Source organism: Pleurodeles waltl, chromosome 1_2 (genome assembly GCF_031143425.1).
Source record: "Pleurodeles waltl isolate 20211129_DDA chromosome 1_2, aPleWal1.hap1.20221129, whole genome shotgun sequence".
NCBI lineage: Eukaryota > Metazoa > Chordata > Amphibia > Caudata > Salamandridae > Pleurodeles > Pleurodeles waltl.
This window is the reverse complement of record NC_090437.1, coordinates 1,335,134,684-1,335,162,055: the sequence shown is the minus strand read 5'-3', so window position 1 is coordinate 1,335,162,055 and position 27,372 is coordinate 1,335,134,684. Positions and strand designations below refer to the sequence as shown.

The window sequence follows — 27,372 nt, the reverse complement described above, 5'->3', positions numbered from 1 at the left end:
CTGGCATTCATTTTTAGGGGCAGACATTTATTTATTTTCAACATCCTTTGATCCATAGCAAGAGAGAGAAAGAAAACGGGGAATGACAGAATGAGAAAGATAGAAAAATAATGACAAAGAGAGAAAGTAGGAATAAAAAAGAACCTGCAAGATTGGGACAGAGGGGCAGGGAGTGTCTGTTGATGCGCTAAAGACACATGAGGTGGAATCAAACCTATGCAGGCTTGGTATTCAGCACCTCGTTTTTTGATAATGCTGACCATGGGCTTCTGAGCAAAACCTTTGGCAAGGCACTTATTGTTTTATAAATTAAGCACTGAACTGGGTATTAACAAAAACAAATAAGGATCTCCCTATCCTTATTCATGGAAGCCCAAACCCTCTCTCCTAACACACATCCCTTGACTGATATAAAGACAGAGAATCAAGGTCTACTCCAGCCAAACTTGTATTTACTATTGTACTGTGAAGGTTAAGCTGTGTTCGAGCTGAACTTATTGTTCTGTCAAAGAGCGTTGACACAGCCACTCACAGATCTCATAGTACTTGTTGTCAATTTACAAACTCCATTCAGTGGGTCACAGGGCAGACAGGGGCTACTGGGACCCAACAATGGTGGTTTAGGTCATTTGTCACTGGTGTCCCAAGGGCTGCAGCCTCAGCAAACTGTGCCAAGTATAACCCTTTCTACACTTGACTCTCAGGGTAGTGAGGGCAAGCAGTCAGAGTCTTCTCAGGCATCTTGTGTGGGGGCAGGAGTTCAGAACTCAAAAAGCAACCAACAAACACATTGACTACAATGTCTAAACCCGTGCTTGTCTTTTTAGTAAAGTAAATCCACATTTTAATCTCATAGCTACTCAATTTAATCCAGTATATAGGATACTGATCCTGGTTATGAGTCTCCTTTCAGTAATATATCCACTGATTCCCCTCATACCTATCCCACCAGGATGACCCTTGGTAGGCTTGTACCACCAGCAGTTAGGGCAGAAGCATGAATCAGTCTGAGATGCAGTTTCCCCCTCCCCTCAAGTCAAATTTGCAATTAGTTCACATGATTCACTTGTTCTTACTCTTGGTGGTGTAATGAGTAACATGTTTGTATCTTGCGTTCATCAAGCACTGATCCTGTGGCCTTGCCATCCACCCGCAGGCAGAGGCCGACAGTGACTGAAGGCAGCCTTAGGTACGGGCTCTCTCTCTACGCATGCGGCTGCCCAGGTTCGGTTCATCATTGAGCTGCAGTGCTGGTGCTTGCATACAGGTGCACTGGAAGGCTGCTATAGCCCCATCTGTCTACAGAAATCTAGGGGCATATTTAAGAAAAGTGGCCTGCACACAGTGCAGAGCCACTTTTATTGCACCCCTAAGAATTCCCATAACGCCACAATGCGTGCACCCAATTAAAAATAGGGCGCACCATGGCGGTAGTTAGGGGACTAGTGTCATAATGTTTTACGCTAGTCCGGAGCTTTGCAGGATCAATGTAAAAAATGTTGACGCTAATCCTGGAAAGCCTATTGAGGCCCATTATAAACAAGGGTGTGCCTCCTTTTAACGCCTGCTCTGAGCTGGTGTTAAATGTGCCGAAAGAAATGACATAAAGAAATCTCTTAGATTTCTTTGCGCCATTTGTTTCGGCCCCCCTAACGGGGGAACGCCCTCTTTGCATACATTATGCCTGGCGCAGGCATAATGTAGTACAAAGGGTTACAAAGTGGCCAATGCATGCATATGGCGTGGGGATTTTGGCCTCGCTGGGCCACATTAGTGTAAAAAAAAAGATGCTAATGTGGCTCAAGAAGGCGCTAGCGGCTCTTAAATATGCCCCTTAGTTTTCCCCGATTGGGCCATTTGTCTGAGGCCAAAGCAAGAACAGGCCCTAACCTGGCCAATATGATCAGAGCCCATGGATTAAACATTATATCCTACATAGACGACTCCAAGTTCATCCTCTTGCTCTCAGAAGAGGTGTTAAGCACCTCCACCCAGTGCAGGCTTTGTTTGTGGCCTCAGAGAGCACAAAGGCTCTCACCCCACGGGGTCAGAAACTCGCCTCAGTGGCAGGCTGGCATAGACCAGTCAGTCCTGCACTGAAGGATTGGGTAAAATACAGGGGGCATCTCTAAGATGCCCTCTGTGTGCATTTTTTAATAACTTCAGCACTGGCATCAGTGTGGGTTTATTATTCTGAGAAGTTTGATACCAAACTTCCCAGTATTCAGTGTAGCCATTATGGAGCTGTGGAGTTCGTTTTGACAAACTCCCAGACAATTTACTTAATATGGCCACACTGTACTTACAATGTCTAAGAATAGACTTAGACAATGTAGGGGCATATTTCTCATGCCCTCACCTGTGGTATAGTGCACCCTGCCATAGGGCTGTAAGGCCTGCTAGAGGGGTGACTTACCTATGCCACAGGCAGTATTTTGTGTGCATGGCATCCTGAGGTCTGTTGGTGCAGTCTCTGCGGGTGATCTTATAGCCTTCAGGGATGGCTATGGCGATGCCGGGTTCCAAGGAGGGGTTCATTCAGGTTTCGGTGAGGAAGGCGACGTCCGGGGATGATGGGGTGAGTAGGTCCCAGAGTTCGACGGCGTGCTTGTGGACGGAGCAGGTGTTGAGGAGGATGCAGCTGAGGTGGTTGTGTTTGGTTCTGGTGGGATGCTTGGCGGCCTGAGGGCAGGAGAAGCTGTGTGCCAGGGATGTGCCAATTGTGGAAATAATGGTACATTTTTAGTGAAAGAACACTGGTGCTGGGGCCTGGTTAGCAGGGTCCCAGCACACTTCTTAGTCAAGTCAGCATCAATATCAGGCAAAAAGTGGGGGGTAACTGCAACAGGGAGCCTTTTTCCTACACAAGCCCCCCCCCCCCCCAGCCCACAGGCCAGGAGACTCAGCCAAAGCTGGCAGAGTCTTCCTAGTCTGTCAGCCAAGGAACAGTAGGGAAAATAGGCTGGTTTGTTGCAGGGCCTACTTTGCCTTACATCCTCCTGTTCAGGTCATTCCCTCTGGGGAACTCACCCACTTCCACAGTGACAGGACCTATTCTGAATTGCCTCTTGTCTGTGTCTTTAATGTCTCCACCCATAATCTCTATTTTGGGGTTAGAAGTATCCACCTCTGCTAATCTTATTTTAGCCAGGGTCACCCATAGCTTACCCAAAGAGGTTACCCAGAGCTGGAGGAGCCCCACCATGACCAACAGGTTCAGGGGGCCTAACTTGCTATTTGGCATAGGGTCAGACCACCATGCCAAGGACAGTGCAGCTATAAAGGCCAAAACCCAGCAGAGGCCACTGACGGCTGTCACTGCCCAGAACCACACCTTTAGCTCTTCACCTGCAAGGGAAGGAGCTAAGTTACAGGCTTCTTTGGGTTCATGGTGCCTGTCTGCTGTGTTAGAGTGGGGGGTTACTACATCTTGTAGTAAACTCCCTCCTTCCACTCTTTCTTCTGTTAGCTGAGGAGCCACCCACTCATGCTTAACAGTTGCCTGACTAGCCAGGACTTCTTGTGGGTCAGGTTGGACTGTACCAGTGCCACTTTTGGAGCTCTCCCCTACTGGAGCAGAATCTCCTTGGCTTTCTGGAACCGTGGCTAAAGGTTGTCCACCCTTCCTGCACTGTTTTCTTTTCTTTTTCTTCTGGTGCCTACTTGCAGTTACTGCAGGGGCAGCACCTCCAGAATCCTTTGGAGAGGACTGGCACTGGACCAGTTCCTCTCTTGGGCTCTGACTAACCTCTGGATAGTCATTTCCAAGGAGATAATCAAGGGGGAGGTCTGTACTGACTACCACCCTTCTCCAGCTGAAAGTCCCACCCACTTCTAGGGGCACAAAAGCCACAGGACTATCAGTGACCTTGTCTCGGCTAACTCTTACTCTGGCAGTCTCACCTGGGATGTACTGGTCTGAGAACACCAGCCTGTAATGCACAATAGTGTAACTGGCTCAAGTGTCTCTCAGGGCAGTGGCTGGGATTACATTCACCAGTAGGTGGTGGAAGTGTATACTTCCCTCTGGAATCTCCAACTCACCTGTTGGGCCCTTTTTCCAGTTGAAGGCTATGAAGACCTCCTCATCTGAGGAGTCATCCCCAATGGCTACATTGGTCACCCCTGGGGTTTTGCTAGGGGAATTGTTTTTGGGACAAGAAGTGTCCTTGGTGTGGTGCCCTGTCTGTCTACAGTTTTGGCACCATGCCTTAGTGACATCCCAGTTCTTACCCTGGTACCCACCTTTGTTTTGGGTGGTGTCTTGGGGCCCACCCACTTGGACAGGTTTTTGGGGGGCCTACAGAGGACTCTTTTTCTTTATTTCTAGTGTCACCCACTTTCTCCTGGGGAGGCTTTGTAACCTCTTTCTTTGGTCACCCCAGTGGAAGTTTTGGTTACCCTAGTCTTGACCCAGTGGTCTGCCTTCTTTCCCAATTCTTGCGGAGAAATTGGACCTACGTCTACCAGATATTGATGCAACTTTTCATTGAAACAGTTACTTTACTTCATAAACAAATTATAAAGCCCATTATAGTCATGGACTTCATTTCCAGTTACCCAACCATCCAGTGTTTTCACTGAGTAGTCTACAAAATCAACCCAGGTGTAGCTCGAGGTTTTCTGAGCCCCCCTGAACCCAATCCTGTACTCCTCAGTGGAGAATCCAAAGCCCTCAATCAGGGTAGCCTTCATGAGGTCATAAGATTCTGCATCTTTACCAGAGAGTGTGCAGAGTCTATCCCTACACTTTCCAGTGAACGTTTCCCAAAGGAGAGCTACCCAGTGAGATCTGTTTACTTTTCTGGTTACACAAGCCCTCTCAAAAGCTGTGAACCACTTGGTGATGTCATCACCATCTTCGTATTTAGTTACAATCCCTTTGGGGATTTTTAGGATGTCAGTATTCTCTCTGACCCTATTTATGTTACTGCCACCATTTATGGGACTTAAACCCATCTCTTTTCTTTCCCTTTCTATGGCTAGGAGCTGCTTCTCCAAAGGCAATCATTTGGCCATCCTGGCTAACAGGAGGTCCTCTTCATTGAGGCTGTCCTAAATGCTTCAAGAGTTACTGGTCTCCCCTGTGGAAAAAACAGGTTCTTGACTATAATTTGTGGAGTCAGGGTTCTGGAAACCCTGTTCTCCCTAATTAGGACAGGAGGGGGGAGTTCTCCCTCCTGTTCACTAATTTCCCAATCTGAAGGAGCATCCTCCAAATCAGACGGGTGGTCCCTTGTGAACTCTGCCAAGAGCTCCTGGAGCTTTGCCTTGGTAGGGTTGGACCCAGTCTTTATCTTTTTTATCTTACAGAGAGACCCTAACTCTGACATCCCTAGATGCAGATAAGGTGTGAGGTTGAGTTCCATCACTGTCTCATCTGTATGACTCATTATTTTTCTAAAAGTTGGGATTACTTTTTAAGAATCTAAAAACTACTTCTAGAACTTAAATCCTAACTTTTACAAACTTTAAACTCTAAAAGAAATGTTAACAGGGAAAAATACACAAGGCCCTAGCAGGACTTTAAACATTTTAGAAAAATTGTCAAATTGCAAAAATCAATTTTCTAATGACAATTTTTGCAATTTAGTTGTGTATCAGGTATTGGCTGAGTAGTCCAGCAAATGCAAAGCCTTAGACCCCACCTCTGATCCACCAATGTAGGAAGTTGGCTCTGTATATACTATTTCAAAGTAAGAAATAGCGTGCACAGAGTCCAAGGGTTCCCCTTAGAGGTAAGATAGTGTCAAAAAGAGATAATTCCAATGCTCTATTTTGTGGTAGTGTGGTCGAGCAGTAGGCTTATCAGAGGGTAGTGTTAAGCATTTGTTGTACACACACAGGCAATAAACGAGGAACACACACTCAAAGACTTAACTCCATTCTAATAGGTTTTTATTTAGAAAAATATATTTTCTTAATTTATTTTAGAACCACAAGATTCAAGATTTGAGGTAGGTACAGAACGTGCAGGGTACTTCACACAGGTAAGTATAGAACTTTGATTTAAAACAGTAGCACACAGGTTTGGTTAAAATGGCAAATAGCTATTTTAAAAGTGGACACTGCAAAAATCAACAGTTCCTGGGGGAGGTAAGTTTGGTTAGTTTTCTCAGGTAAGTAAAACACTTACACAGTCCGTCTCCTGGGCATAGGCAGCCCACCGTTGGGGGTTCAACGCAACCCCAAAGTTACAGCACCAGCAACACAGGACCGGTCAGGTGCAGAGGTCAAAGGAGGGCCCAAAACACATAGGCGCCTATGAAGAACAGGGGTGCTCCGGTCCTAGTCTGCTTACAGGTAAGTACCTGTGTCTTCGGGGAGCAGACCAGGGGGTTTTGTAGAGCACTGGGGGGAGACACACACACGCCCACAAAACACACCCTCAGCGGCACAGGGGCGGACGGGTGCAGTAAGCAAAGTAGACATCGGGTTTGCTATTGAAAGCAATGGAGGGACCCTGGGGTCAATTAGGCGATGCAGGCAGGGCACAGAGGGGCTTCTCGGGCCAGCCACCAACTGGGCTAGGATGAGGGCCGCCTGCTGGTCACTCCTGTACTGGTAGGTGGTTCCTCTCGGTCCTGGGGGCTGTGGGTGCAGTGTTTGGTCCAGACGTCGGTTTCCTTTGTTCCAGGCAGTCACGGTCAGGGGGAGCCTCTGGATCCTCTCTGCAGGCATCGCTGTGGGGGTGCAGGGAGGTCGACTCAGGGTGTCCACGTCGTTGGAGTCACCTGGGAGTCCTCTCTGCGGTGTTGATTCTCCTGAACTTGAGCCGGGGGCGTCGGGTGCAGAGTGTGAAGTCTCACGCTTCCGGCGGGAAGTGAGAGTTCTTTAAAAGTTGCTTCTTTGTTGCAAAGTTGTTGCAGTTTCTGAACAGTGCCGCTGTTCTCTGGAGTGTCTCGGTCCTTCAGGTGAAGGGCAGTCCTATGAGTCCTCAGAGGTGGCTGGTCCCATCGGATGCGTAGCTGTGCAGGTTCTTTCATTCTGGAGACAGACTGGTAAGGCTGAGGACAAGTCAGTTGGTGTCTCCGTCATCTCTGCGTGGCTTCCAGGTCAGCAGTCCTTCTTCTTAATGTAGGTTACAGGAATCTGATTTCCTGGGTTCAGGGTCCCCCTTAAATACTGAATTTAGGGGTGTGTTTAGGTCTGGGCGGCAGTAGCCAATGGCTACTGTCATTGAGGGTGGCTACACCCTCCTTGTGCCTCCTCCCTGAAGGGGGGGCACATCCCTATTCCTATTGGGGGAATCCTCCAAAACCAAGATGGAGGATTTCTAAAGGCAGGGGTCACCTCAGCTCAGGGCACCTTAGGGGCTGTCCTGACTGGTGGGTGACTCTTCCTTTTTTTCTCATTATCTCCTCTGGACTTGCCGCCAAAAGTGGGGGCTGTGTCCAGGGGGCAGGCATCTCCACTAGCTGGAGTGCCCTGGGGCATTGTAACATGAAGCCTGAGCCTTTGAGGCTCACTTCTAGGTGTTACAGTACCTGCGGGGGTGAAGCACCTCCACCCAGTGCAGGCTTTGTTTCTGGCCTCAGAGAGCACAAAGGCTCTAATCCCAGGGGGTCAGAAACTCGCCTCAGTGGCAGGCTGGCACAGACCTGTCAGTCCTGCACTGAAGGATTGGGTAAAATATAGGGGGCATCTCTAAGATGCCCTCTGTGTGCATTTTTTCATAAATTCAGCACTGGCATTAGTGTGGGTTTATTATTCTGAGAAGTTTGATACCAAACTTCCCAGTATTCTGTGTAGCCATTATGGAGCTGTGGAGTTCGTTTTGACAAACTCCCAGACCATATACTTAATATGGCCACACTGCACTTACAATGTCTAAGAATAGACTTAGACACTGTAGGGGTATATTGCTCATGCAACTATGCCCTCACCTGTGGTATAGTGCATCCTGCTTTAGGGCTGTAAGGCCTGCTAGAGGGCTGACTTGCCTATGCCACAGGCAGTATTTTGTGTGCATGGCACCCTGAAGGGGATGCCATGTCGACTTTGCCTTTTTCTCTCCATCAACACACATAGGGGGTCATTCCAACCCTGGCGGTCATGGACCGCCGGGGACGGAGGAAGCACCGCCAACAGGCTGGCGGTGCTTCAGGGGCAATTCTGACCGCGGCGGTAAAGCCGCGGTCAGAAAAGGGAAAGCGGCGGTTTCCCGCCGGTTTACCCCTGCCCCAAAGAATCCTCCATGGCGGCGCTGAAAGCAGCGCCGCCATGGGGATTCCGACCCCCTTCCCGCCAGCCTGTTCCTGGCGGTTTACACCGCCAGGAAGAGGCTGGCGGGAACGGGTGTCGTGGGGCCCCTGGGGGCCCCTGCAGTGCCCATGCCACTGGCATGGGCACTGCAGGGGCCCCCTAACAGGGCCCCATTAAGATTTTCAGTGTCTGCAAAGCAGACACTGAAAATCGCAACGGGTGCCACTGCATCCGTCGCACACCAGCAACTCCGCCGGCTCCATTCGGAGCCGGCTTCATCGTTGCTGGGGCTTTCCCGCTGGGCGGGCGGGCGGCCTTTTGGCGGTCGCCAGCCTGCCCAGCGGGAAAGTCAAAATGACCGCCGCGGTCATTTGACCGCGGTACGGTCTTTTGGCGGGCGGCGCCCGCCACCCGCCGGGGTCGGAATGACCCCCATAATCTGCAATGGCAGTGTGCATGTGTTAGGTGAGGGGTCCCTTAGCGTGGCACAACACATGCTGCAGCCCTTAGGGACCTTCCCTGGCCACGAGGCCCTTGGTACCACTGGTACCTTTTACAAGGGACTTATCTGTGTGCCAGGGGTGTGCCAATTGTGGAAACAATGGTACATTTTTAGTGAAAGAACACTGGTGCTGGGGCCTGGTTAGCAGGGTCCCAGCACACTCTCAGTCAAGTGAGCATCAACATCAGGCAAAAAGTGTGGGGTAACTGCAACAAGGAGCCATTTTCCTACACCGTTTAACTAGGAACATGCATCAGTTCCCTAACTCTAAAGAATTGTTAGACTTTCTAGAACCCACCTTCAGGAAGCTCTTGGCTGCTGCCCGGCATGCTTGGTAGTACTGCAGATAAGTGGTAGTTCTCCATTGCCCATCTCTCTTCACGGCCATTGCTGGGTGGTTACCAAAACGCTGGGCAGAATCCCATAATCTCTGGTGTGCGGTGACTGGAGGCTCTGAGGCTGGTCCTGTCTCTTCCACGCGCAGCCTCACCGCTCCATGCCTCATAGTGGTCCAGAAGTTCTCTGCTGGTGCCACATTCAGCTCCTTGGGGCAGTCCTTCCCAAGGTCTAAATGTGTTTTTCCTGTAACAAATATAAGAGCAAATGACATTGAATATGGTAAGTAGTTAAGAGGCAGGTTATTCAGTCAACCATGCCCTGGCAACAATGAATTTGTCTTTCCATTCAGGAGTTACATCACCAAAAATTGGGGGGTCAAAAAGGAGACAGGTTGTCTGGACAGGGAGACAGGCTGTCTGGACTAGTGAGCGTCAGCACCCCTCATGCCTTGTTAAGCCACCCTCCACCAATCACCCTTATTGTATTGTATGTTGGGTCAATGTTGCTCAAAACCTTGTTGTGTACACATTGCCATTGGTGGAGGCCGAACCATACGGCCAAGCCATGCTGTGCAAATGCCATGTACAGCACGAGTTGCTGGCATGATGGATACAGGGGGGGCAGTCCCTCTGCCCAACTCCACAGTGCACGGGCAAGGCCTGCACAGTGGGGGTTGGCTGCCTGCCAAGGATTGTGCAAAGGCTCTGGGGCAACCCCCGCTGTGCAGCAGGGGTTGCACGCCTATGGCGGGATGAATGCAGAGGACCAGGCCAGGGAAGGCCTGCACTGTGGTGTTTTGCTGTCCATGGAGCCTTTGCCACCTGAGGTGAGTTGGGTATAGGCCATGAGACCAATTTGTGCTGCATACGACCAAACGCTGTGCAGAGAAGGGCTTGGGTGCACATGGTGTGTTAGCCACAGGGCCGAAGGCCTTGCTTAATAGATGTTTGCCACTGGTCCAAGTAGGGGGCACAGAGAAGTCTTGGATTTGGTATATGATATTAAAATCGAAACTACACTGGAAAACGACAGGCTAAACTGAAGGGGTTACTGGTTCTGTTGTAAGGTGTTAAAGTATGTTTAAAAAATACAGAAATTCTCCTAAGGTCCTGTGAGGGTGTTGCATACGTGTGCATGCTTGTAAATGTTAACTGTGCAGCGCGCGCTCACAGATGTTAAGAAATGCATGTGAAAGCAGCGCGCGCTTAGAAATGTTAAGAAATGTAATTGTTGTTCAAGCTGTTGGAAAATGTTCTTCAACTGTATCCACGAGCAGGGGCAGCTTCTCCGTTAGGGGGGAGGGGCTTCGCCCCCCGTCAGCAGCTGCAAAACCTTCACAGGAAAACAATAATAAAATGTGTTTTATATCAATTTCTTGCAAAGGTTCGGTACCACGGGGGTGACGATCAGTGAAGGGGAGTGAACAGCACTCCCCCTCAGTGACCATGTATGTATGTATGGCCAGTCGTCTCGGGCCGGCCAAACACACATGCGCAGTAGGCTCTCTCAAGCCCCGCAACACAGTTGCGGGGCTGGAGGGACCAGGCACAGGCTCTCAGTCTGCCTGGGAGCGCCCTGGCTGGGCGCTGCTCTGAGCAGCATCAGGATTGGCTGCAGGGCAGGCTGGGAGCCTGTGCCTGCTGCAGAGGAGCGGATGGAGCGGGGGCAGCGGCGATCGAGGTACGTGTTTATTTTTTATTATTAATGTAATTTTTATTCCCCAATACACCACCCGACGCGCCGCCCCACCCCTTACGCGCACCCCGAGCCGCGACTGTCCACAAGCCTACCTGCATGTCATTATTCAAGTGTAGGCGAGTTTCCTTGGGCGGTCGAGATCAGCTGTTCAGGCAGTTGCCTCTCACCTGCTTCAGCGCTAGTCACTCTTTGTGTGGACTCGTATATTTCTGCATATAATAAATACACCTTTGATTTTTATTACTCTCTGTCTCTTTGATTTTTTAGGAGAAATCCGCACCAAATGCGATGCTTAAGATCTTGCTTTATTTATACCAATGAATAACATCTAAAAGCAACATTTAAATGTAGAATAACAGATAATCAAGCATATTATTGACACTGCATTCACAGTTGTCTCTGACGGTAACCTGTGAAATGATTTGTAACATTTAAAACTGCATTTGTTTCATGAAGTTTAAATACGGGCTCAGGGTGACATGAAGGGGTTAACCGCCAGAAAAGACAGTGCTGTCTGAAGCGTTGGTGTCCAGATATGCTCTGATTGGCCACTTTAAAAGGAACTGGTCAATCTTGATTGGCTGGCCAGAGTATGGACAATAGGTTGTGGCAGCCATTATAGGACTCAGGGACACGATCCCCACTGAAATGCACTTTTTTGAGGGTCACAAAAATGGAGACATGAAGGGTGATAACAGACTTTAGTCACAATATAAATGATGTGTTGGTGATACCACACTGCAAGCATTCAGTTCCTCTGCAGCTCTGCTTGAGGAGCTTTCATCTCAGCCGTGTCAGGTCCACAGCCAGAGCCGAACGGATCGGTCTTTAGGTAGTGCCCAAGCAGTGTGAGCAGGGCCCAGAGAATTGGCTGTGGTTGCAATGGAAACCTGCCCTGGGCCTGGCTGCGTACAATGCATGTCTCTGGAGACAGCTTCCTCTCCGAGCAGCGGCACTCTGAGGGTAAGTACCTGCAGTACAGTGAGGCCCAACAGGTTTCAGGTACTTGGGGGCATATTTAAGAAAAGTGGTGCGGCACCCAGTGCGACACCACGTTTCTTGCACCACTTAGTGCCCCTCTAACACCACCATGTGTGCACCATAGTTAACGCGCCATGGCGGTAGTTAGGGGACTGGCGCCATCATTTTTTACTCTAGTCCGGAGCTTTGCAGGATTAGCATAAAAAAGGTTGACACTAATCCTGCAAAGCCCATTGAGGCCCATTGTAAACAATTGTGTGGTTTCTTAAAATGCCTGCTCTGAGCAGGCATTAAAAGTGGCAAACAAAAATAAGCAAAGAAATCTCTTAGGTTTCTTTGCACCATTTTTTCCACCCCCCTAATGAAGGAACACCACCTTTGCATACATTATGCCTGGTGCAGGGATTATTTAGTGCAAAGGGTTCCAAAGTTGCACAATGCATGCATTTCACCACTTTGCAAGCATGGCGCAGGGACTTTTGGCCTCTTTGGGCCACATTAGTGTAAAAAAAAGGAGGCGCTAGGTGTGTAGGAGGCTGGACTGGCTTGTAGTGAGTACCAAGGGGTACTTACACCTTGCACCAGGCCCAGTTATCCCTTATTAGTGTATAGGGTGTCTAGCAGCATAGGCTGATAGATAATGGTAGCTTAGCAGAGCAGCTTAGGCTGAACTAGGAGACGTGTGAAGCTACTACAGTACCACCTAGTGTCACTTGCACAATATCATAAGAAAACACAATACACAGTTATACTAAAAATAAAGGTACTTTATTTTTATGACGATATGCCAAAAGTATCTCAGTGAGTACCCTCAGTATGAGGATAGCAAATATACACAAGATATATGTACACAATACCAAAATATGCAGTAATAGTATTAGAAAACAGTGCAAACAATGTATAGTTACAATAGGATACAATGGGGACACATAGGGATAGGGGCAACACAAACCATATACTCCAAAAGTGGAATGCGAACCACGAATGGACCCCAAACCTATGTGACCTTGTAGAGGGTCGCTGGGACTGTAAGAAAACAGTGAGGGTTAGAAAAATAGCCCACCCCAAGACCCTGAAAAGTGGGTGCAAAGTGCACCTAAGTTCCCCAGAGAGCACAGAAGTCGTGATAGGGGAATTCTGCAGGAAAGACACAAATCAGCAATGCAACAACAATGGATTTCCAAACGAGGGTACCTGTGGAACAAGGGGACCAAGTCCAAAAGTCATGATCAAGTCGAGAGTGGGCAGATGCCCAGGAAATGCCAGCTGTGGGTGCAAAGAAGCTGCTACTGGACAGTAGAAGCTGAAGATTATGCGGGAACGACAAGGGCTAGAGACTTCCCCTTTGGAGGATGGATGCCCCACGCCGTGGAGAGTCGTGCAAAAGTGTTTTCCTGAAGAAAGACCGCAAACAAGCCTTGCTAGCTGCAAGTCGTGCGGTTGGGGTTTTGGATGCTGCTGTGGCCCAGGAGGGACCAGGATGTCGCCGAGGCTAGAAAGAGGCTACTTTCTCACAAGGGGCTCTTAAAAATGTCCTTTGGTGTCTGCAGCACTGGCCTTTGGCACGTGGCACCAGTACTCCGAGGGGCACAGCAGTGAGCTGCTTCATTACTGCTTGACCTAATGTCATGCAAAACAGCAGCTCATCCATCACACTTGGACTCAGTCATACACGGCTAAAGACTTTGTAATCAGCCCTTAATGTACCTCAGCGTAATGTTAGCACCCCAGCCAGCCCCTGCCCTCCTCCTATTGTCCTCACACCCCCTGCAGTCACACTGCAACGATGCCCGCCCCGACAACAAACAAAAAACTTTTTTTCCGCCCAGGGCGCTGTCCCGTTCAATCCGATTTAGGGCGGGCCCTGGGTGTCTGGGTGGCAGTCACAGAGCAGCAGCCTGGCCGGGCCACCCTGACTGCAGGTGAGACTGGCAGCAAGCAGGGGGGCTCTAGAACAGAGGAACACCAGGCAATCCTTGTGAGCACCAGGCAATCCATGGGAGCACCAGGACTGCACCAGGCAGTCCATGGGAGCAGCAGGCAATCTGTGGGAGCAGCAGGCAATCCCTGTGAGCACCAGGCAATCCCTGTGCACAGCAGGCAATCCGTGGGAGCACCAGGATTGCACCAGGCAATCCGTGGGAGCAGCATACAATCCGTGGGAGCACCAGCATTCCACCAGGCAATCCCTGTGAGCAGCGGGCAATCCTTGGGAGCACCAGGACTGCACCAGGCAAACCCTGTGAGCACCAAGCAATCCATGGGAGCACCAGGCAATCCTTGGGAGCACCAGGCAATTTGTGAGAACACTAGGATTGCACCAGGCAATCTGGGGGATCAGCAGGCAATCCGCGGGATCAGCAGGCAATTCCGGTGAGCACCAGGCAATCCGTGGGAGCACCATGATTGCACCAAGCAATCTGTGGGAGCAGCAGGCCATCCCTGTGAGCGGCAGGCAATCCGTGGGAGCAAATCCATGGGATCAGCAGGCAATCCCTGTGAGCAATGCAGCCCAGCTTGCATTTCGTATGTTACTTCTCCCAGTAGTCCATCTCAATAAATGCTTGTACAGGAAGCTGTGTTTCTGTAATATATTTCCATGCAATCTGTGATTCCTGTTTAGTGCATAAAATGTGAACTGAGTCTCCTTCACTTGTCTGGATAAACTCAGGTCTGTGCGAGAGGGCCCCTGAGAGCTGTGGAGCTGAGGATTATCATTGGGCTCTCTACTCAGTGCAGAGAAGAATGATAAACCCTTCCCTCAGGATGATTCATGTCAGCCATGCAGCCCCTGTTTGCATAAAAAATTTCACTGAGTTTTCCATTCCCTGTCAGTTTACGCTTTTTTAGATGCTGTGTCCCAGGAGTTTTTATGCAACCTGCTGTGACTCATGGTGTGGACTGAGTGAACTCAAGGTAAGTTCAAGGTGTGTCCACAGTGCCTGTCTCTCGGTGGGTGATAAGTTTGTTTCAGCTACATGCTCACTCAGTCTTTGGCCTCTTTGCGGAGCACACACACTGACTGCACACATTTGCCAGCTGTAACAGTGTTTTCCTGTCAATCTTTCAGTACAGTAGGACAGCCGACAAAACAAGCATTTGCAATGCAATGGATCTAGCATTTGCTCGAGTTAGAGATATTAGCGTTGTAAATTCCTAACCAGACTTTTCTTGCCACATAAACTGAAAATTAAAAGTAGAACAGTTTCACATAAGCGAGCCGACAGCCACCATGAGCATCAGCCTAAAGAGACACACAAAATGAAAAAGAAGTTCGTTCATAGTCAAACTTATCGGCAAAAGTGCAATTATCCATGTAACAGGGGCGATGTCCAAGGCTGTAACCAAACCGCGCCAAGGAGGGACAAAGGAAAAGCATTTACCAATGTCATCAAAGGTTTTGAAGGGCAAGCCCAGGAGCGAGTGGTGGTGATGGGTGTGCGGTGGGCATTGTTAAAAGCCCAGATACATACCAGCACGTTGGAAAAGCAGTGCTTGCGCGCTGCTATGCTTAACCTAAAAAGCAGCACGTTGCAATCATTCTATTCCGTAAAACTATATTGGCATGTTGCAGTCATTAGCTGTGTAGTGGGATTCAAACATAGTGATGATAGCATGCAGGTCCGCGTGAGAGACAAGGAGATCACAGTGCAAGCATCGGGGTATCACAGGATGCAGGGGAGCAGGTCAGGGGCGTACCTTCCATTAGTGCGGGTCTGCACGAGATACAAGGAGGTGACAGTTCAAGCACCGGGGTATCACAGGATGCAGGGAAGCAGGCCAGGGCTGTAATTTCCGTTGTTGGAGAAGGTGCAATTCCGCAGGAGAGACAAGGAGGCGACAGTTCAAGCACCGGGGTATCACAGGATGCAGGTCAGCAGGCCATAGCTGTACCTTCTGTTGGTGGAGCGGGTGCAGGTCCGGACGAGAGACAAGGAGGCGACAGTGCAAGCACTGGGGTATCACAGGATGCAGGGGAGCAGACCAGGGCTGTATCTTCCATTGGTGGAGCAGGTGCAGGTCCGGACAAGAGACAAGGAGGCGACAGTGCAAGCGCCGGGGTATCACAGGATGCAGGGAGGCAGGCCAAGGCTGTACCTTCTGTTGGTGGAGCGGGTGCAGGTCCGGACGAGAGACAAGGAGGCAACAGTGCAAGCACTGGGGTATCACAGGATGCAGGGGAGCAGACCAGGGCTGTATCTTCCGTTGGTGGAGCAGATGCAGGTCCGGACGAGAGACAAGGAGGCGACAGTGCAAGCACTGGGGTATCACAGGATGCAGGGAGCAGGCCAAGGCTGTACCTTCCGTTGGTGCAGGTCCAGACGAGAGACAAGGAGGCGACAGTGCAAGCACTGGGGTATCACAGGATGCAGAGGAGCAGGCCAGCGCTGTACCTTGCGTTGGTGCAGGTCGGCACGAGAGACAAGGAGGCGACAGTGCAAGCACTGAGGTATCACAGGATGCAGGGCAGGCCAAGGCTGTACATTCTGTTGGTGCAGGTCGGCACGAGAGACAAGGAGGCGACAGCGCAAGCACCGAGGTATCACAGGATGCAGGGAGGCAGGCCAAGGCTGTACCTTCCGTTGGTGCAGGTCCAGACGAGAGACAAGGAGGCGACAGTGCAAGCATCGGGGTATCACAGGATGCAGGTCAGCAGGCCATAGCTGTACCTTCTGTTGGTGGAGCGGGTGCAGGTCCGGACGAGAGACAAGGAGGCGACATTGCAAGCACTGGGGTATCACAGGATGCAGGGGAGCAGACCAGGGCTGTATCTTCCATTGGTGGAGCAGGTGCAGGTCCGGACGAGAGACAAGGAGGCGACAGTGCAAGCGCCGGGGTATCACAGGATGCAGGGAGGCAGGCCAAGGCTGTACCTTCTGTTGGTGGAGCGGGTGCAGGTCCGGACGAGAGACAAGGAGGCGACAGTGCAAGCACTGGGGTATCACAGGATGCAGGGGAGCAGACCAGGGATGTATCTTCCATTGGTGGAGCAGGTGCAGGTCCGGACGAGAGACAAGGAGGCGACAGTGCAAGCGCCGGGGTATCACAGGATGCAGGGAGGCAGGCCAAGGCTGTACCTTCCGTTGGTGCAGGTCCAGACGAGAGACAAGGAGGCGACAGTGCAAGCGCTGGGGTATCACAGGATGCAGAGGAGCAGGCCAGCACTGTACCTTGCGTTGGTGCAGGTCGGCACGAGAGACAAGGAGGCGACAGTGCAAGCACTGGGGGTATCACAGGATGCAGGTCAGAAGGCCAGGGCCGTACCTTCCATTGGTGCAGGTCCAGATGAGAGACAAGGAGGTTACAGTGCAAGCATCGGGGTATCACAGGATGCAGGGAAGCAGACCAGGGCCATACCTTCCGTTCGTGCAGGTCCAGAGGTGAGACAAGGGGGGCCAGAGTACAAGCACCGGGGTATCACAGGAAGCAGGGGAGCAGACCAGGGGTATACCTTTCTTTGGTGCAGCAGGTGCCGGACTATGCCATTTCACCCTCTCTGGTGGTTGATTTTAATGTATCCCTTATCCATTAATAGTGTTACCAGCAGGGTTGGATTGGGATCATATTTAGGCCCGGGCAGTGCCAAAAAAGTGGCCACATTCCTGGACTGCCCCCTTCATGAAACACTATTTGCTTAGTGTCATTTGACATTGTTAGAGAAATGTTTTTGGAAAAAAGCATCTTAAATCTGATAGAGCAAGGAACTGGTGAAAACTAGAAGCACAGTATTTCATCCGGGTGGAAAAGGTGAAAAAAATAGACGAAGGGCCACAGCACCTGATGAGTCCAGGGCCGCCACCTGGCGACGTGATCGGTGTTTTAATGTCCTGGCTGGAACCAAAATAAAGGACAGCACCAAAGCCGGCATCTTGTTCTCACTGCTTTATCCATGCTTTTCCCCCAGTTTTTTTGTGTACCTTCTAATTGCTTGGCCCTCGTTTTCACTGCTTTCTCCTTGCTTTTCTCCTGTTTTTTGTTTGCCTTCTTCTTGCTTTTTCATCTCATTTTTTTGTGTACCTTCTCTTAGCTTTTTGACCCATGTTTTGTGTGCCTTCTCCTTGCTTTCGCTCATTGTCACTGCTTTCTCCTTGCTTTTTCCCTTGTTTTTTGTGTGCCTTCTCCTTGCTTTTCCCTCGTTTTCAGGTGATTTGCAGCACTTTATAAATCCTTGATTATTTGAACTCCATCCTCTCTATTTGTCTTCTCTCTGGAAAAGGTGGTGTCACAGGAAGCCTTTGCAAACACCCCCCCATCCACCAAGGCCTAAAAGATAGTTGTGCTAAGGTGATGGGGGGGGGGGTCAGGAGAAGCCCACAGCCACTACCTCTCTAGCAACAGGAAGGAAGGGACAAAGGCCACAAAATCAACTGGCTCCCAGTCACCTCCTTCCCAGTCCGCCATAGCCTCAGGGCAATTGCCTTTCAGGGGAGGGGTTAAGGAAAGCACATAGCTGCTACTCCAGGGGTCTGAGGTGAAGATTACCCCATGGTCACAAAATCACCAGCCCCACCTTCTACCCCAGCGAGGTCCTGCATAGTCCCACCCTGCCGGCCCACCGTGCATTGGGTGTAATGGCGCAGCAGGAGGCGGTAGGGGAAAAGACACTTCTTCAGGGCAGGGCCCGCCCCACAGGGGGCCAAGGTGAGATGATCCAAGGGCCACAGCAGCACCTGGCCTCCAGCGAGGCTGCATCTAAAACTCAACACCTCCTCCACCCATCATACCCTCAGGGCGATGGGCTGGCAGGGGAGTAATGAAGGACAGGACAAGCCATGGGCCAGTTGATAGAGGCTCTAAAAACCAGCCCACAGCTCACCTTTAGGCACTGACCCATCAGCCAATGCCAGACTGCACGCCTTACCAATGCGACCCTGGTTACGAGTTTATTCCATGTCACTAGCACAATCATATTGGGTGAATGCATCTGCTTGCATATCTGGGAACTCCACCGCCAGGCCCACCTGACGTAGCCCAAACAAGGCGGTCGTCACCTGTGTGTCAGACTCGATGCAGGTGAGTAGGCTCATTCCCCAAGGCGCACTCTGCTCGGAGGTCAGCTCTGCCTGCTGTATTTCCTATATTGCACTTAGCCATATGAGGAATGGAGAAAAGAACAAAATAGGGGAGCTTGATGTACCCAGTAAAATCCAGAAGTAGCCTTAACCACTACAACAGTAGCCCTCTTGCTTATCTATCCTTTCCGGCTGCATTTTTTTGTGCCTTACTCTGCCGATGAAATGCATGTACCAGATGTGGGAGGGACCAGGACAGAGAGTTTGTGTTGCTCAACCAATGCTGGAAGTAGCCATAGTTGCTCTAAGCAGCTCCATCTTACTCTAATATACCTTTTACAAATGCACCACTTTATAGATAATGAACCTGGTGAATCTGGTTTGAGCCCCATTTTTCCGATGTTAATGAATGTGTGATCTTAAGAACATAACTATGCATTATTCCTCAGTTCCCTCATTTGACAGTAAATATGAGCATCCAAAATTGTCCAAGTCGGATCCCTGCCTGCTGCTCAACTCCTCGCAGACGGTGGTAACACCTGGGCTGAGACGGTAAGCAGCTGTTTGGTGGCCTTGGCAACTGGCTTTTGTGTTGACCTCGTGAGGTAACTTCTTCCTGTGTCTTAGTGTCTCCAAAGCCCTGACAAGTAATCAACAATTGTAGAGAGTGCCAAGCCTTTATGCTTCATCCTTGGAAGTCGGCTTAACTTTCAGAGGCAAATTGTTGCTGTGGCCAAGAGTGCCCTGTTCAAATTAAGACTTCTTTGTGCCATCAGACATTTCTTACTAGAACAACACTTAAAAGCTTTAGTCCAAGCACCAGCTTTCTAACTACTCTAACTGCTTAGGCACCAACAGGCATTCGTCAGGTTTGTGGGGACTACTGTGAGAATCAACAATGCAGTCTCCATTGGGACTAACTGGACCTCTGAGAGCAGAGCGAGAGATATGCCCCTCTGACCTGCAGAGACATGAATTGGAGGAATGGTGTCTCGGCTAGCCTTGGTCTACTGAATCACCCATGACACTGAACACTATGACCTGGGCTTACCGCTCACTGTCATCCGTGATAGAAGAGGAGCAAGACAGGGGCTCCAAGTGGCTGCATGAGGCTGAAGTTAGGAGTGGCGCCACTGGGTGATGGAGAAGCAGCAGTGAGGTGAGTGGTCACCAGTTTGGAATGTCTGAGAGCACAAGAGGGCTACAAGAGGGGCATGCATGTAGATATGCAGACCAATCTGTGAAGACATACTTAGGGCCTGATTTAGATTTCAGTGGAAAGGGTACTCCATCACAATGATGACAGCTAGCCCGCCCGCCAAAATCTAAATCCTATCGGATGTAATGGGGTTCAGATTTCAGTGGATGGGCTATCTGTCACCGTTATGCCGAGTAACCCATCCGCCGAAATCTAAATCAGGCCGTAAGTCTTTGTACACAACCCATACAGACACACTTACAAAGCTCAGGCTCCACAATTAATTCAGCAAAGGTAGATGGGCTTACTGACTACTCTTCACTCATTCCAACACAGCCGATGATAACTACGTGAGACACTCTACTGAGAGGTGGCTTCTTCATGCCAGGCTCATTAGGTGCTGTTCTCTGAAGCACTTTACTGCATATTTGAATCCACTCAAAATAGAGGAAGGCACCTTGGAATCTACCATGGAAGAGATTTATTCAATCGGTCTCCCAATGGCAGCATGAAAAACAAAATCAAAGAAATGGCCTTTTAAGTAAACTCTGAGCAAATGGACAATGACATGTTCAGTGCCCTTCTAGGCTTTACAAAGAAAAACCTTGACGATACAGAAGAGTGGATGAGCAAGGACCTAGGATCCAGGGGGCACATTAGACACAAACTCAAAAACTGCTCCCATTGAGATAATGTTGGAGTATTTGGAGCGGTGGAGAAAACTGAAGTCAGAGTTTATGAAACAGTGGCGAAAGCTGAGAAAGGCAACGTATTGAGATTGTCAGCAGGGGATGCTCCTATGCCTATTAAAACGTCAATTTGTGGAATCCTTGGTGTTGGACTTTTGCTTTTGCAGGGTCATCCCCAGACTTTTTTGCCTCCTGCCTCCTATATTTTTCTGACATGTTGCTGTTGGCTTTTCAACTCTGAGCACTTTACCACTGCTAACCAGTGCTAAAGTGCATATGCTCTCCTGTTTAAATTGTATGTAAGTGGTTTATCCATGATTGGCATATTTGATTTACTAGTAAGTCCCTAGTAAGGTGCACTAGAGGTGCCAGGGCCTGTAAATCAAATGCTACTAGTGGGCCTGCAGCACTGGTTGTGCCACCCACATAAGTAGCTCTGTAATCATGTCTCAGACCTGCCACTGCAGTGTCTGTATGTGTATTTTTACACTGTAAATTCGACTTGGCAAGTGTACCCACTTGCCAGGCCTAAACCTTCCCTTTCCTTACATGTAAGGCACCCCTAAGGTATGCCCTAGGTAGCCCCAAGGGCAGGGTGCAGTGTATGGATAAGGTAGGACATACAGTAATGTGGTTTATATGTCCTGACAGTGAAATACTGCCAATTTCGTTTTCACTGTTGCAAGGTCTGTCTCTCTCTCATAGGATAATATGGGGGTTACCTTTAAATATGATTAAAGTGTAGATTCCCCTAGAGAGTAGATGGACAGGTGGAGTTTGGGATCCCTGAACTCACAATTTAAAAATACATCTTTTAGTAAAGTTGATTTTAAGATTGTGAGTTTGGAAATGCCACTTTTAGAAAGTGAGCATTTTCTTGCTTAAACCATTCTGTGACTCTGCCTTGTTTGTGGATTCCCTGTCTGGGTCAGTTTGACAGTTGGGTTGTTTTTCACCTCACACCAGACAGTGACACAAAGGGAGCTGGGGTGTGATCTGCATTTCCTGATTAGCCATCTCTGCTAGGAGGGAGGGGTGGAGTGGTCACTCTCATCTGAAAGGACTGTGCCTGCCTCTGACAATGCTGTCTCCAACCCCCTGGTGTGTGTCTGAGGCCTTGCCTGGGCAAGGCAGGATTTCACAAGAAGGTGTGAGTCCCCTTTGAAGGAAGGTGACTTCAAAGACTAAAATGGGTATAAGAAGGGCACCCAAACTTACAAACTTTAGAAACACTTCTGGAATCAAGGGGAACCTCTGCCTGGAGAAGAGCTGATCGCTGAGGAACAAGTGCTGCCCTGCCTGTGACTGTGCTTTGTGGAGCTTTCCTGCAGTGCTGCTTCTGCCAGAGTAAGAGGGCAAAGACTGGACTTTGTGTGCCTTCCATCTTGAAGAAGAAATCTCCAAGGGCTTGATGTAGAGCTTGCCTCCTGTTGTTGAAGTCTCAGGGATAGCAAAGACTTCTTCCTGCCAGCACCTGGAGTCTCTGGAGAGACCCCTACTCTGCTCTGTGGTGCCCTTCCAGTTCCTGGGACCCTGAAAGGAGAGGCTGGCAGCCCAAGGACAAAAATACACGCACCGAGCGCCGTGCGGAGAAAAGATCGACGCGAATCCGATCGCGGCTGAGAAAACGACGCGACGCCGGCTCCGCAGCTGAGAAACGACGCCGCAGGAAACGCGACCGGAGAATCGACGCCCGGAGCAGGAGAAACGACGCGCAGCATCGCTGACGAAGGCTGAGAGATCGCAACCTGCGCCGCGGGACTTTCGGACCGTCGCGTGGCTGGCTGTTTCGACGCGCATCGCCGTGCCGAGTTGTTTTCGACGCATATAACCGTGCAGGGTTATTTTCGACGCGCACAGCCCGTGCGGGGTTATTTTTGACGCAAACCAGGTACATTTACACGCTAGCAGCGCTAGTGTGTTGTTACAACTACCTAAAGACTCTTTTTATTTTAAACCTTTAAAAAATCATAACTTGACTTGTGTATGTTGGATTTTTGTCGTTTTGGTCTTGTTTTGTCTAGATAAATATTTCCTATTTTTCTAAACTGGTGTTGTGTCATTTTGTAGTGTTTTCATTAAGTTACTGTGTGTGTTGGTACAAATACTTTACGCCCAGCACTCTGAGGTTAAGCCTACTGCTCTGCCAAGCTACCAAGGGGGTAAGCAGGGGTTAGCTGAGGGTGATTCTCTTTTATCCTAACTAGAGTGAGGGTCCTTGCTTGAACAGGGGGTAACCTGACTGTCAACCAAAGACCCCATTTCTAACATTGGTGACCAGCGGTCGGGATTTGGACTTGTATTTGTACTTGACATACAGTAATTAAGTGTACACTACTGTTTTGATCTCAGACCACTACGTGACCACATACTACTTGTCTTGTGATTCTGCTTTTTGTTCTCTGATGTCCTCCTGGAAGTATTGCTAATATTTTTGGACTTTGGTTTTTGGTTGTGAAGCCTTTGCAGAATGGAAGTCAATTTCTGGCACCTATTTATGTATAAAAAGTGGCAGCTTAAAGCATTCTGCATGGAAAGGGGACTGGCTGTGAACAAGAAATCCAGAAGGGAGGATCTTGAGTCAGCCCTGTTTCAGTATGAATTGAAACGTTGTCAGGCAACACCACCAAATGACTCTGAGGAGGAGGACTACTCCGAAGAGGAGGGCAGCGGCTCTGAGGAGGGAACAGAAAGAGATGATTGGCTCCTAGCTCGAATCCGGAGTCTGGAAGAGCTAGATGCAGAGCTTGAGAGGGCTGAGGAGCAGAGAGCCTTAGTCCTGGAAAAAGAAAGGATTGCAGCTCAAGAGCTGAGCTGTGAAGAGCTGAAGCTGGAGGCCATGAGGGCTGAATCCAGTTCAGATGGTGGCAGCAAAAATCTTGTATCCAGTACTGCTGAAGAAGTGCACATGCCCAGAGAGGTGGTGCCCTACTTGAAGGAGGGAGTTAACACACGCCAGGAGGTTCAGGGGTATGAGGTAGCTCCAGTGATGCACAGGGTCTCTGAGGTAGATTGGGGAACTGGCATGGGGAGTCATATTCCTACTGGTGGGAGGGACACTCTACTGACTCTAGTTGAGAGTGACAGGGAGAGGGGTTCCCCCCAGGTAGAAGTCCTGGTTATGGAGTGTGAAGACATCCCAGAAGAGTGTGGGTTGAGTGTCAGGGACAGTCAGGTACTGTCTCACCAGTCTCAGGAGGGTGATGTGGGGTGCTTGTTCAAAGCAGAGTCACTGGATGGTTGGGTGAAGGGTACTTTGGTTAATTCATGTGAGGGGCTGAGTGATGTAATTGCTGGAGAGCATATGTCTAGTCCTTATTTTCCAGAGCTATGCCAACACCAGGTGGAGTGTGAGTTCTCTGACCCCAGGGAGCTTACAATGGAGGCAGACTTCTGGGTGAGTACCAGAGAGTCTGAAGAGGCATTTGGGGGTGCTCCTGAGAGGAGTGGTCTAGGTAGTTCCCAACCAGGTGAGGTAGGGAAGGATTGTAGTGTCCCAGGTAGGTCCCAGTGTAGTGGGATGGGTGAGGGACCCCATGTCCAGTCTCAGAGGAGAGGGAATGGGGATGGGTTGAGGCCCAAGGTGCCCGAGATCCGGTCCCAGGTCCTGGAGGGTTCCCTGCGGGAACACCAGGAGGGGAGCCTAGCCTGTACCATAGGGCCATCTGTTGAGGGAGACCCCACAGTGTCAGGAGAACTTGGGGGGGGGGCGGCTGTAGCCAGCGTCCCACCAGTTCTGGTGTCTGGCAGTACCACTCCTAGTGAGGGGGTGCAGAAGTCCAGACAGAGGGTTGAGAGGGGGTTGCGGACCCCAGTGGAGAACCTGGAGGGTCAGGGGTCAGCTCTGAGAGCAGAGCCCCCCATGAATGACCTTGGTGAGACCATTTCGGGGTTGGGGGGAATCCAGACTCTGTCAGATGGGCAGAGGTCAGGAGACCTGCGCCAGCCAAACTCTTGTGTGGCCCTTCGGGACAGTGTGTCCCTTGAGGGGGGTAAGTGTGCCCCCCTGGAAGTCCTGGTGTGCCAGGCAATGGTTCAACCGCAGGGTGGTGACTCTGGGTTGAATGATCAGGTTCAGGGGGTAAACTCTGACCTGATGGGGGGTAAGTGTGCTCCCAAGGAAGTCCTGGTGTGCCAGGCAGTGGTTCAACCGCAGGGTGGTGACCCTGGGTTGAATGACCAGGTTCAGAGGGTAAACTCTGACCTGGTAGGGGGTAGGTATGCCCCCCAAGAAGTCCTGGTTTGCCAGGCAGTGATCCAGTCTGTGGGTACAGACCCTGGATTGGGAGGCCAGGTTAAGGGTGTCCCCCCTGACCTGGAGGAAGGGGCTACTGCTAACAGTGCCCCTACCATGTTGTCTTCTGGGGGGGCCACTCCTAGTTGGGTGGTTCAGGACCCCAGAAGAGAGGGCAGGGGGAGGGAAGCCTCACCCCTGGCCCTGGTCCAACCTGAAGGTACAGACCCCAGGTTGGAGGATCAGTTGCAGGTTAACATCCCTGCACTGATGGAAGAATTGTGCAGGACTGCTTCTACAAGCACCCTGACAGTTCTTGACTCTGGGGGTGCCGCTTCTGCAGGGAGGGTACAGAGCCCCAGAGGGGAGGACCAGGGTCAGGTTGTCATCCCTGACCTGGTGGAAGAGAGAGTGGTCAAAGGGTGCCAGGCACCTGGGGCTACCACCCCCCACTCTCCACAGTCACAGTGGTTAGAGAGGCCTGAGGTCGGGCTCTCATCCCTGACAGTTGTCTGGGGCCACTGTGGCTTGCTGTCCTGGTGGACAGAGTTGCCCCTGGGGGGGGAAGGACGAGAGTCACACCCCAGGGGTGGAGTGGGCAACACCACTGTGTTGGCCCTGGTGGTACTATCTGCCCATTGCAATACATCTGTGAGCAAAGTAAAGTTAGGTGTTGCACAGATGGTGTCTGTAGATGTGGAGAAGGGTTCCCCATGGGTTAGCTTAGTGGGCCCTGAGAGTATGGACAGAGGGATCCAACTGGAGTCAGGAAGGCGTAGAACTGGAGCATGCCCCTGCTGTTGTGGGCCTGGGTCCCTGTTCTATCGCCCCAATCAGGGAAGTACATCAAGGTATTGATTGTTCTCCCCTGGCTTTAGGCTGGTAGGGGGTCGTGTTGGACTTTTGCTTTTGCAGGGTCATCCCCAGACTTTTTTGCCTCCTGCCTCCTATATTTTTCTGACATGTTGCTGTTGGCTTTTCAACTCTGAGCACTTTACCACTGCTAACCAGTGCTAAAGTGCATATGCTCTCCTGTTTAAATTGTATGTAAGTGGTTTATCCATGATTGGCATATTTGATTTACTAGTAAGTCCCTAGTAAGGTGCACTAGAGGTGCCAGGGCCTGTAAATCAAATGCTACTAGTGGGCCTGCAGCACTGGTTGTGCCACCCACATAAGTAGCTCTGTAATCATGTCTCAGACCTGCCACTGCAGTGTCTGTATGTGTATTTTTACACTGTAAATTCGACTTGGCAAGTGTACCCACTTGCCAGGCCTAAACCTTCCCTTTCCTTACATGTAAGGCACCCCTAAGGTATGCCCTAGGTAGCCCCAAGGGCAGGGTGCAGTGTATGGATAAGGTAGGACATATAGTAATGTGGTTTATATGTCCTGACAGTGAAATACTGCCAATTTCGTTTTCACTGTTGCAAGGTCTGTCTCTCTCTCATAGGATAATATGGGGGTTACCTTTAAATATGATTAAAGTGTAGATTCCCCTAGAGAGTAGATGGACAGGTGGAGTTTGGGATCCCTGAACTCACAATTTAAAAATACATCTTTTAGTAAAGTTGATTTTAAGATTGTGAGTTTGGAAATGCCACTTTTAGAAAGTGAGCATTTTCTTGCTTAAACCATTCTGTGACTCTGCCTTGTTTGTGGATTCCCTGTCTGGGTCAGTTTGACAGTTGGGTTGTTTTTCACCTCACACCAGACAGTGACACAAAGGGAGCTGGGGTGTGATCTGCATTTCCTGATTAGCCATCTCTGCTAGGAGGGAGGGGTGGAGTGGTCACTCTCATCTGAAAGGACTGTGCCTGCCTCTGACAATGCTGTCTCCAACCCCCTGGTGTGTGTCTGAGGCCTTGCCTGGGCAAGGCAGGATTTCACAAGAAGGTGTGAGTCCCCTTTGAAGGAAGGTGACTTCAAAGACTAAAATGGGTATAAGAAGGGCACCCAAACTTACAAACTTTAGAAACACTTCTGGAATCAAGGGGAACCTCTGCCTGGAGAAGAGCTGATCGCTGAGGAACAAGTGCTGCCCTGCCTGTGACTGTGCTTTGTGGAGCTTTCCTGCAGTGCTGCTTCTGCCAGAGTAAGAGGGCAAAGACTGGACTTTGTGTGCCTTCCATCTTGAAGAAGAAATCTCCAAGGGCTTGATGTAGAGCTTGCCTCCTGTTGTTGAAGTCTCAGGGATAGCAAAGACTTCTTCCTGCCAGCACCTGGAGTCTCTGGAGAGACCCCTACTCTGCTCTGTGGTGCCCTTCCAGTTCCTGGGACCCTGAAAGGAGAGGCTGGCAGCCCAAGGACAAAAATACACGCACCGAGCGCCGTGCGGAGAAAAGATCGACGCGAATCCGATCGCGGCTGAGAAAACGACGCGACGCCGGCTCCGCAGCTGAGAAACGACGCCGCAGGAAACGCGACCGGAGAATCGACGCCCGGAGCAGGAGAAACGACGCGCAGCATCGCTGACGAAGGCTGAGAGATCGCAACCTGCGCCGCGGGACTTT

The 27,372-nt window shown here is 50.3% G+C and overlaps 1 protein-coding gene across 2 annotated transcripts in view; it reads right to left on the bottom strand.

The window, feature by feature from the left end:
* Positions 1-27,372, bottom strand: part of LOC138251872 (long-chain-fatty-acid--CoA ligase ACSBG2-like) — a 327,149-nt gene that overhangs the window by 285,714 nt on the left and 14,063 nt on the right. For both annotated transcript variants that reach the window (XM_069205686.1, XM_069205687.1), the window contains exon 2: positions 9,006-9,289. In XM_069205686.1, the coding sequence (XP_069061787.1) occupies positions 9,006-9,289 (284 nt within the window). The remainder of the gene's footprint in view (positions 1-9,005; positions 9,290-27,372) is intronic.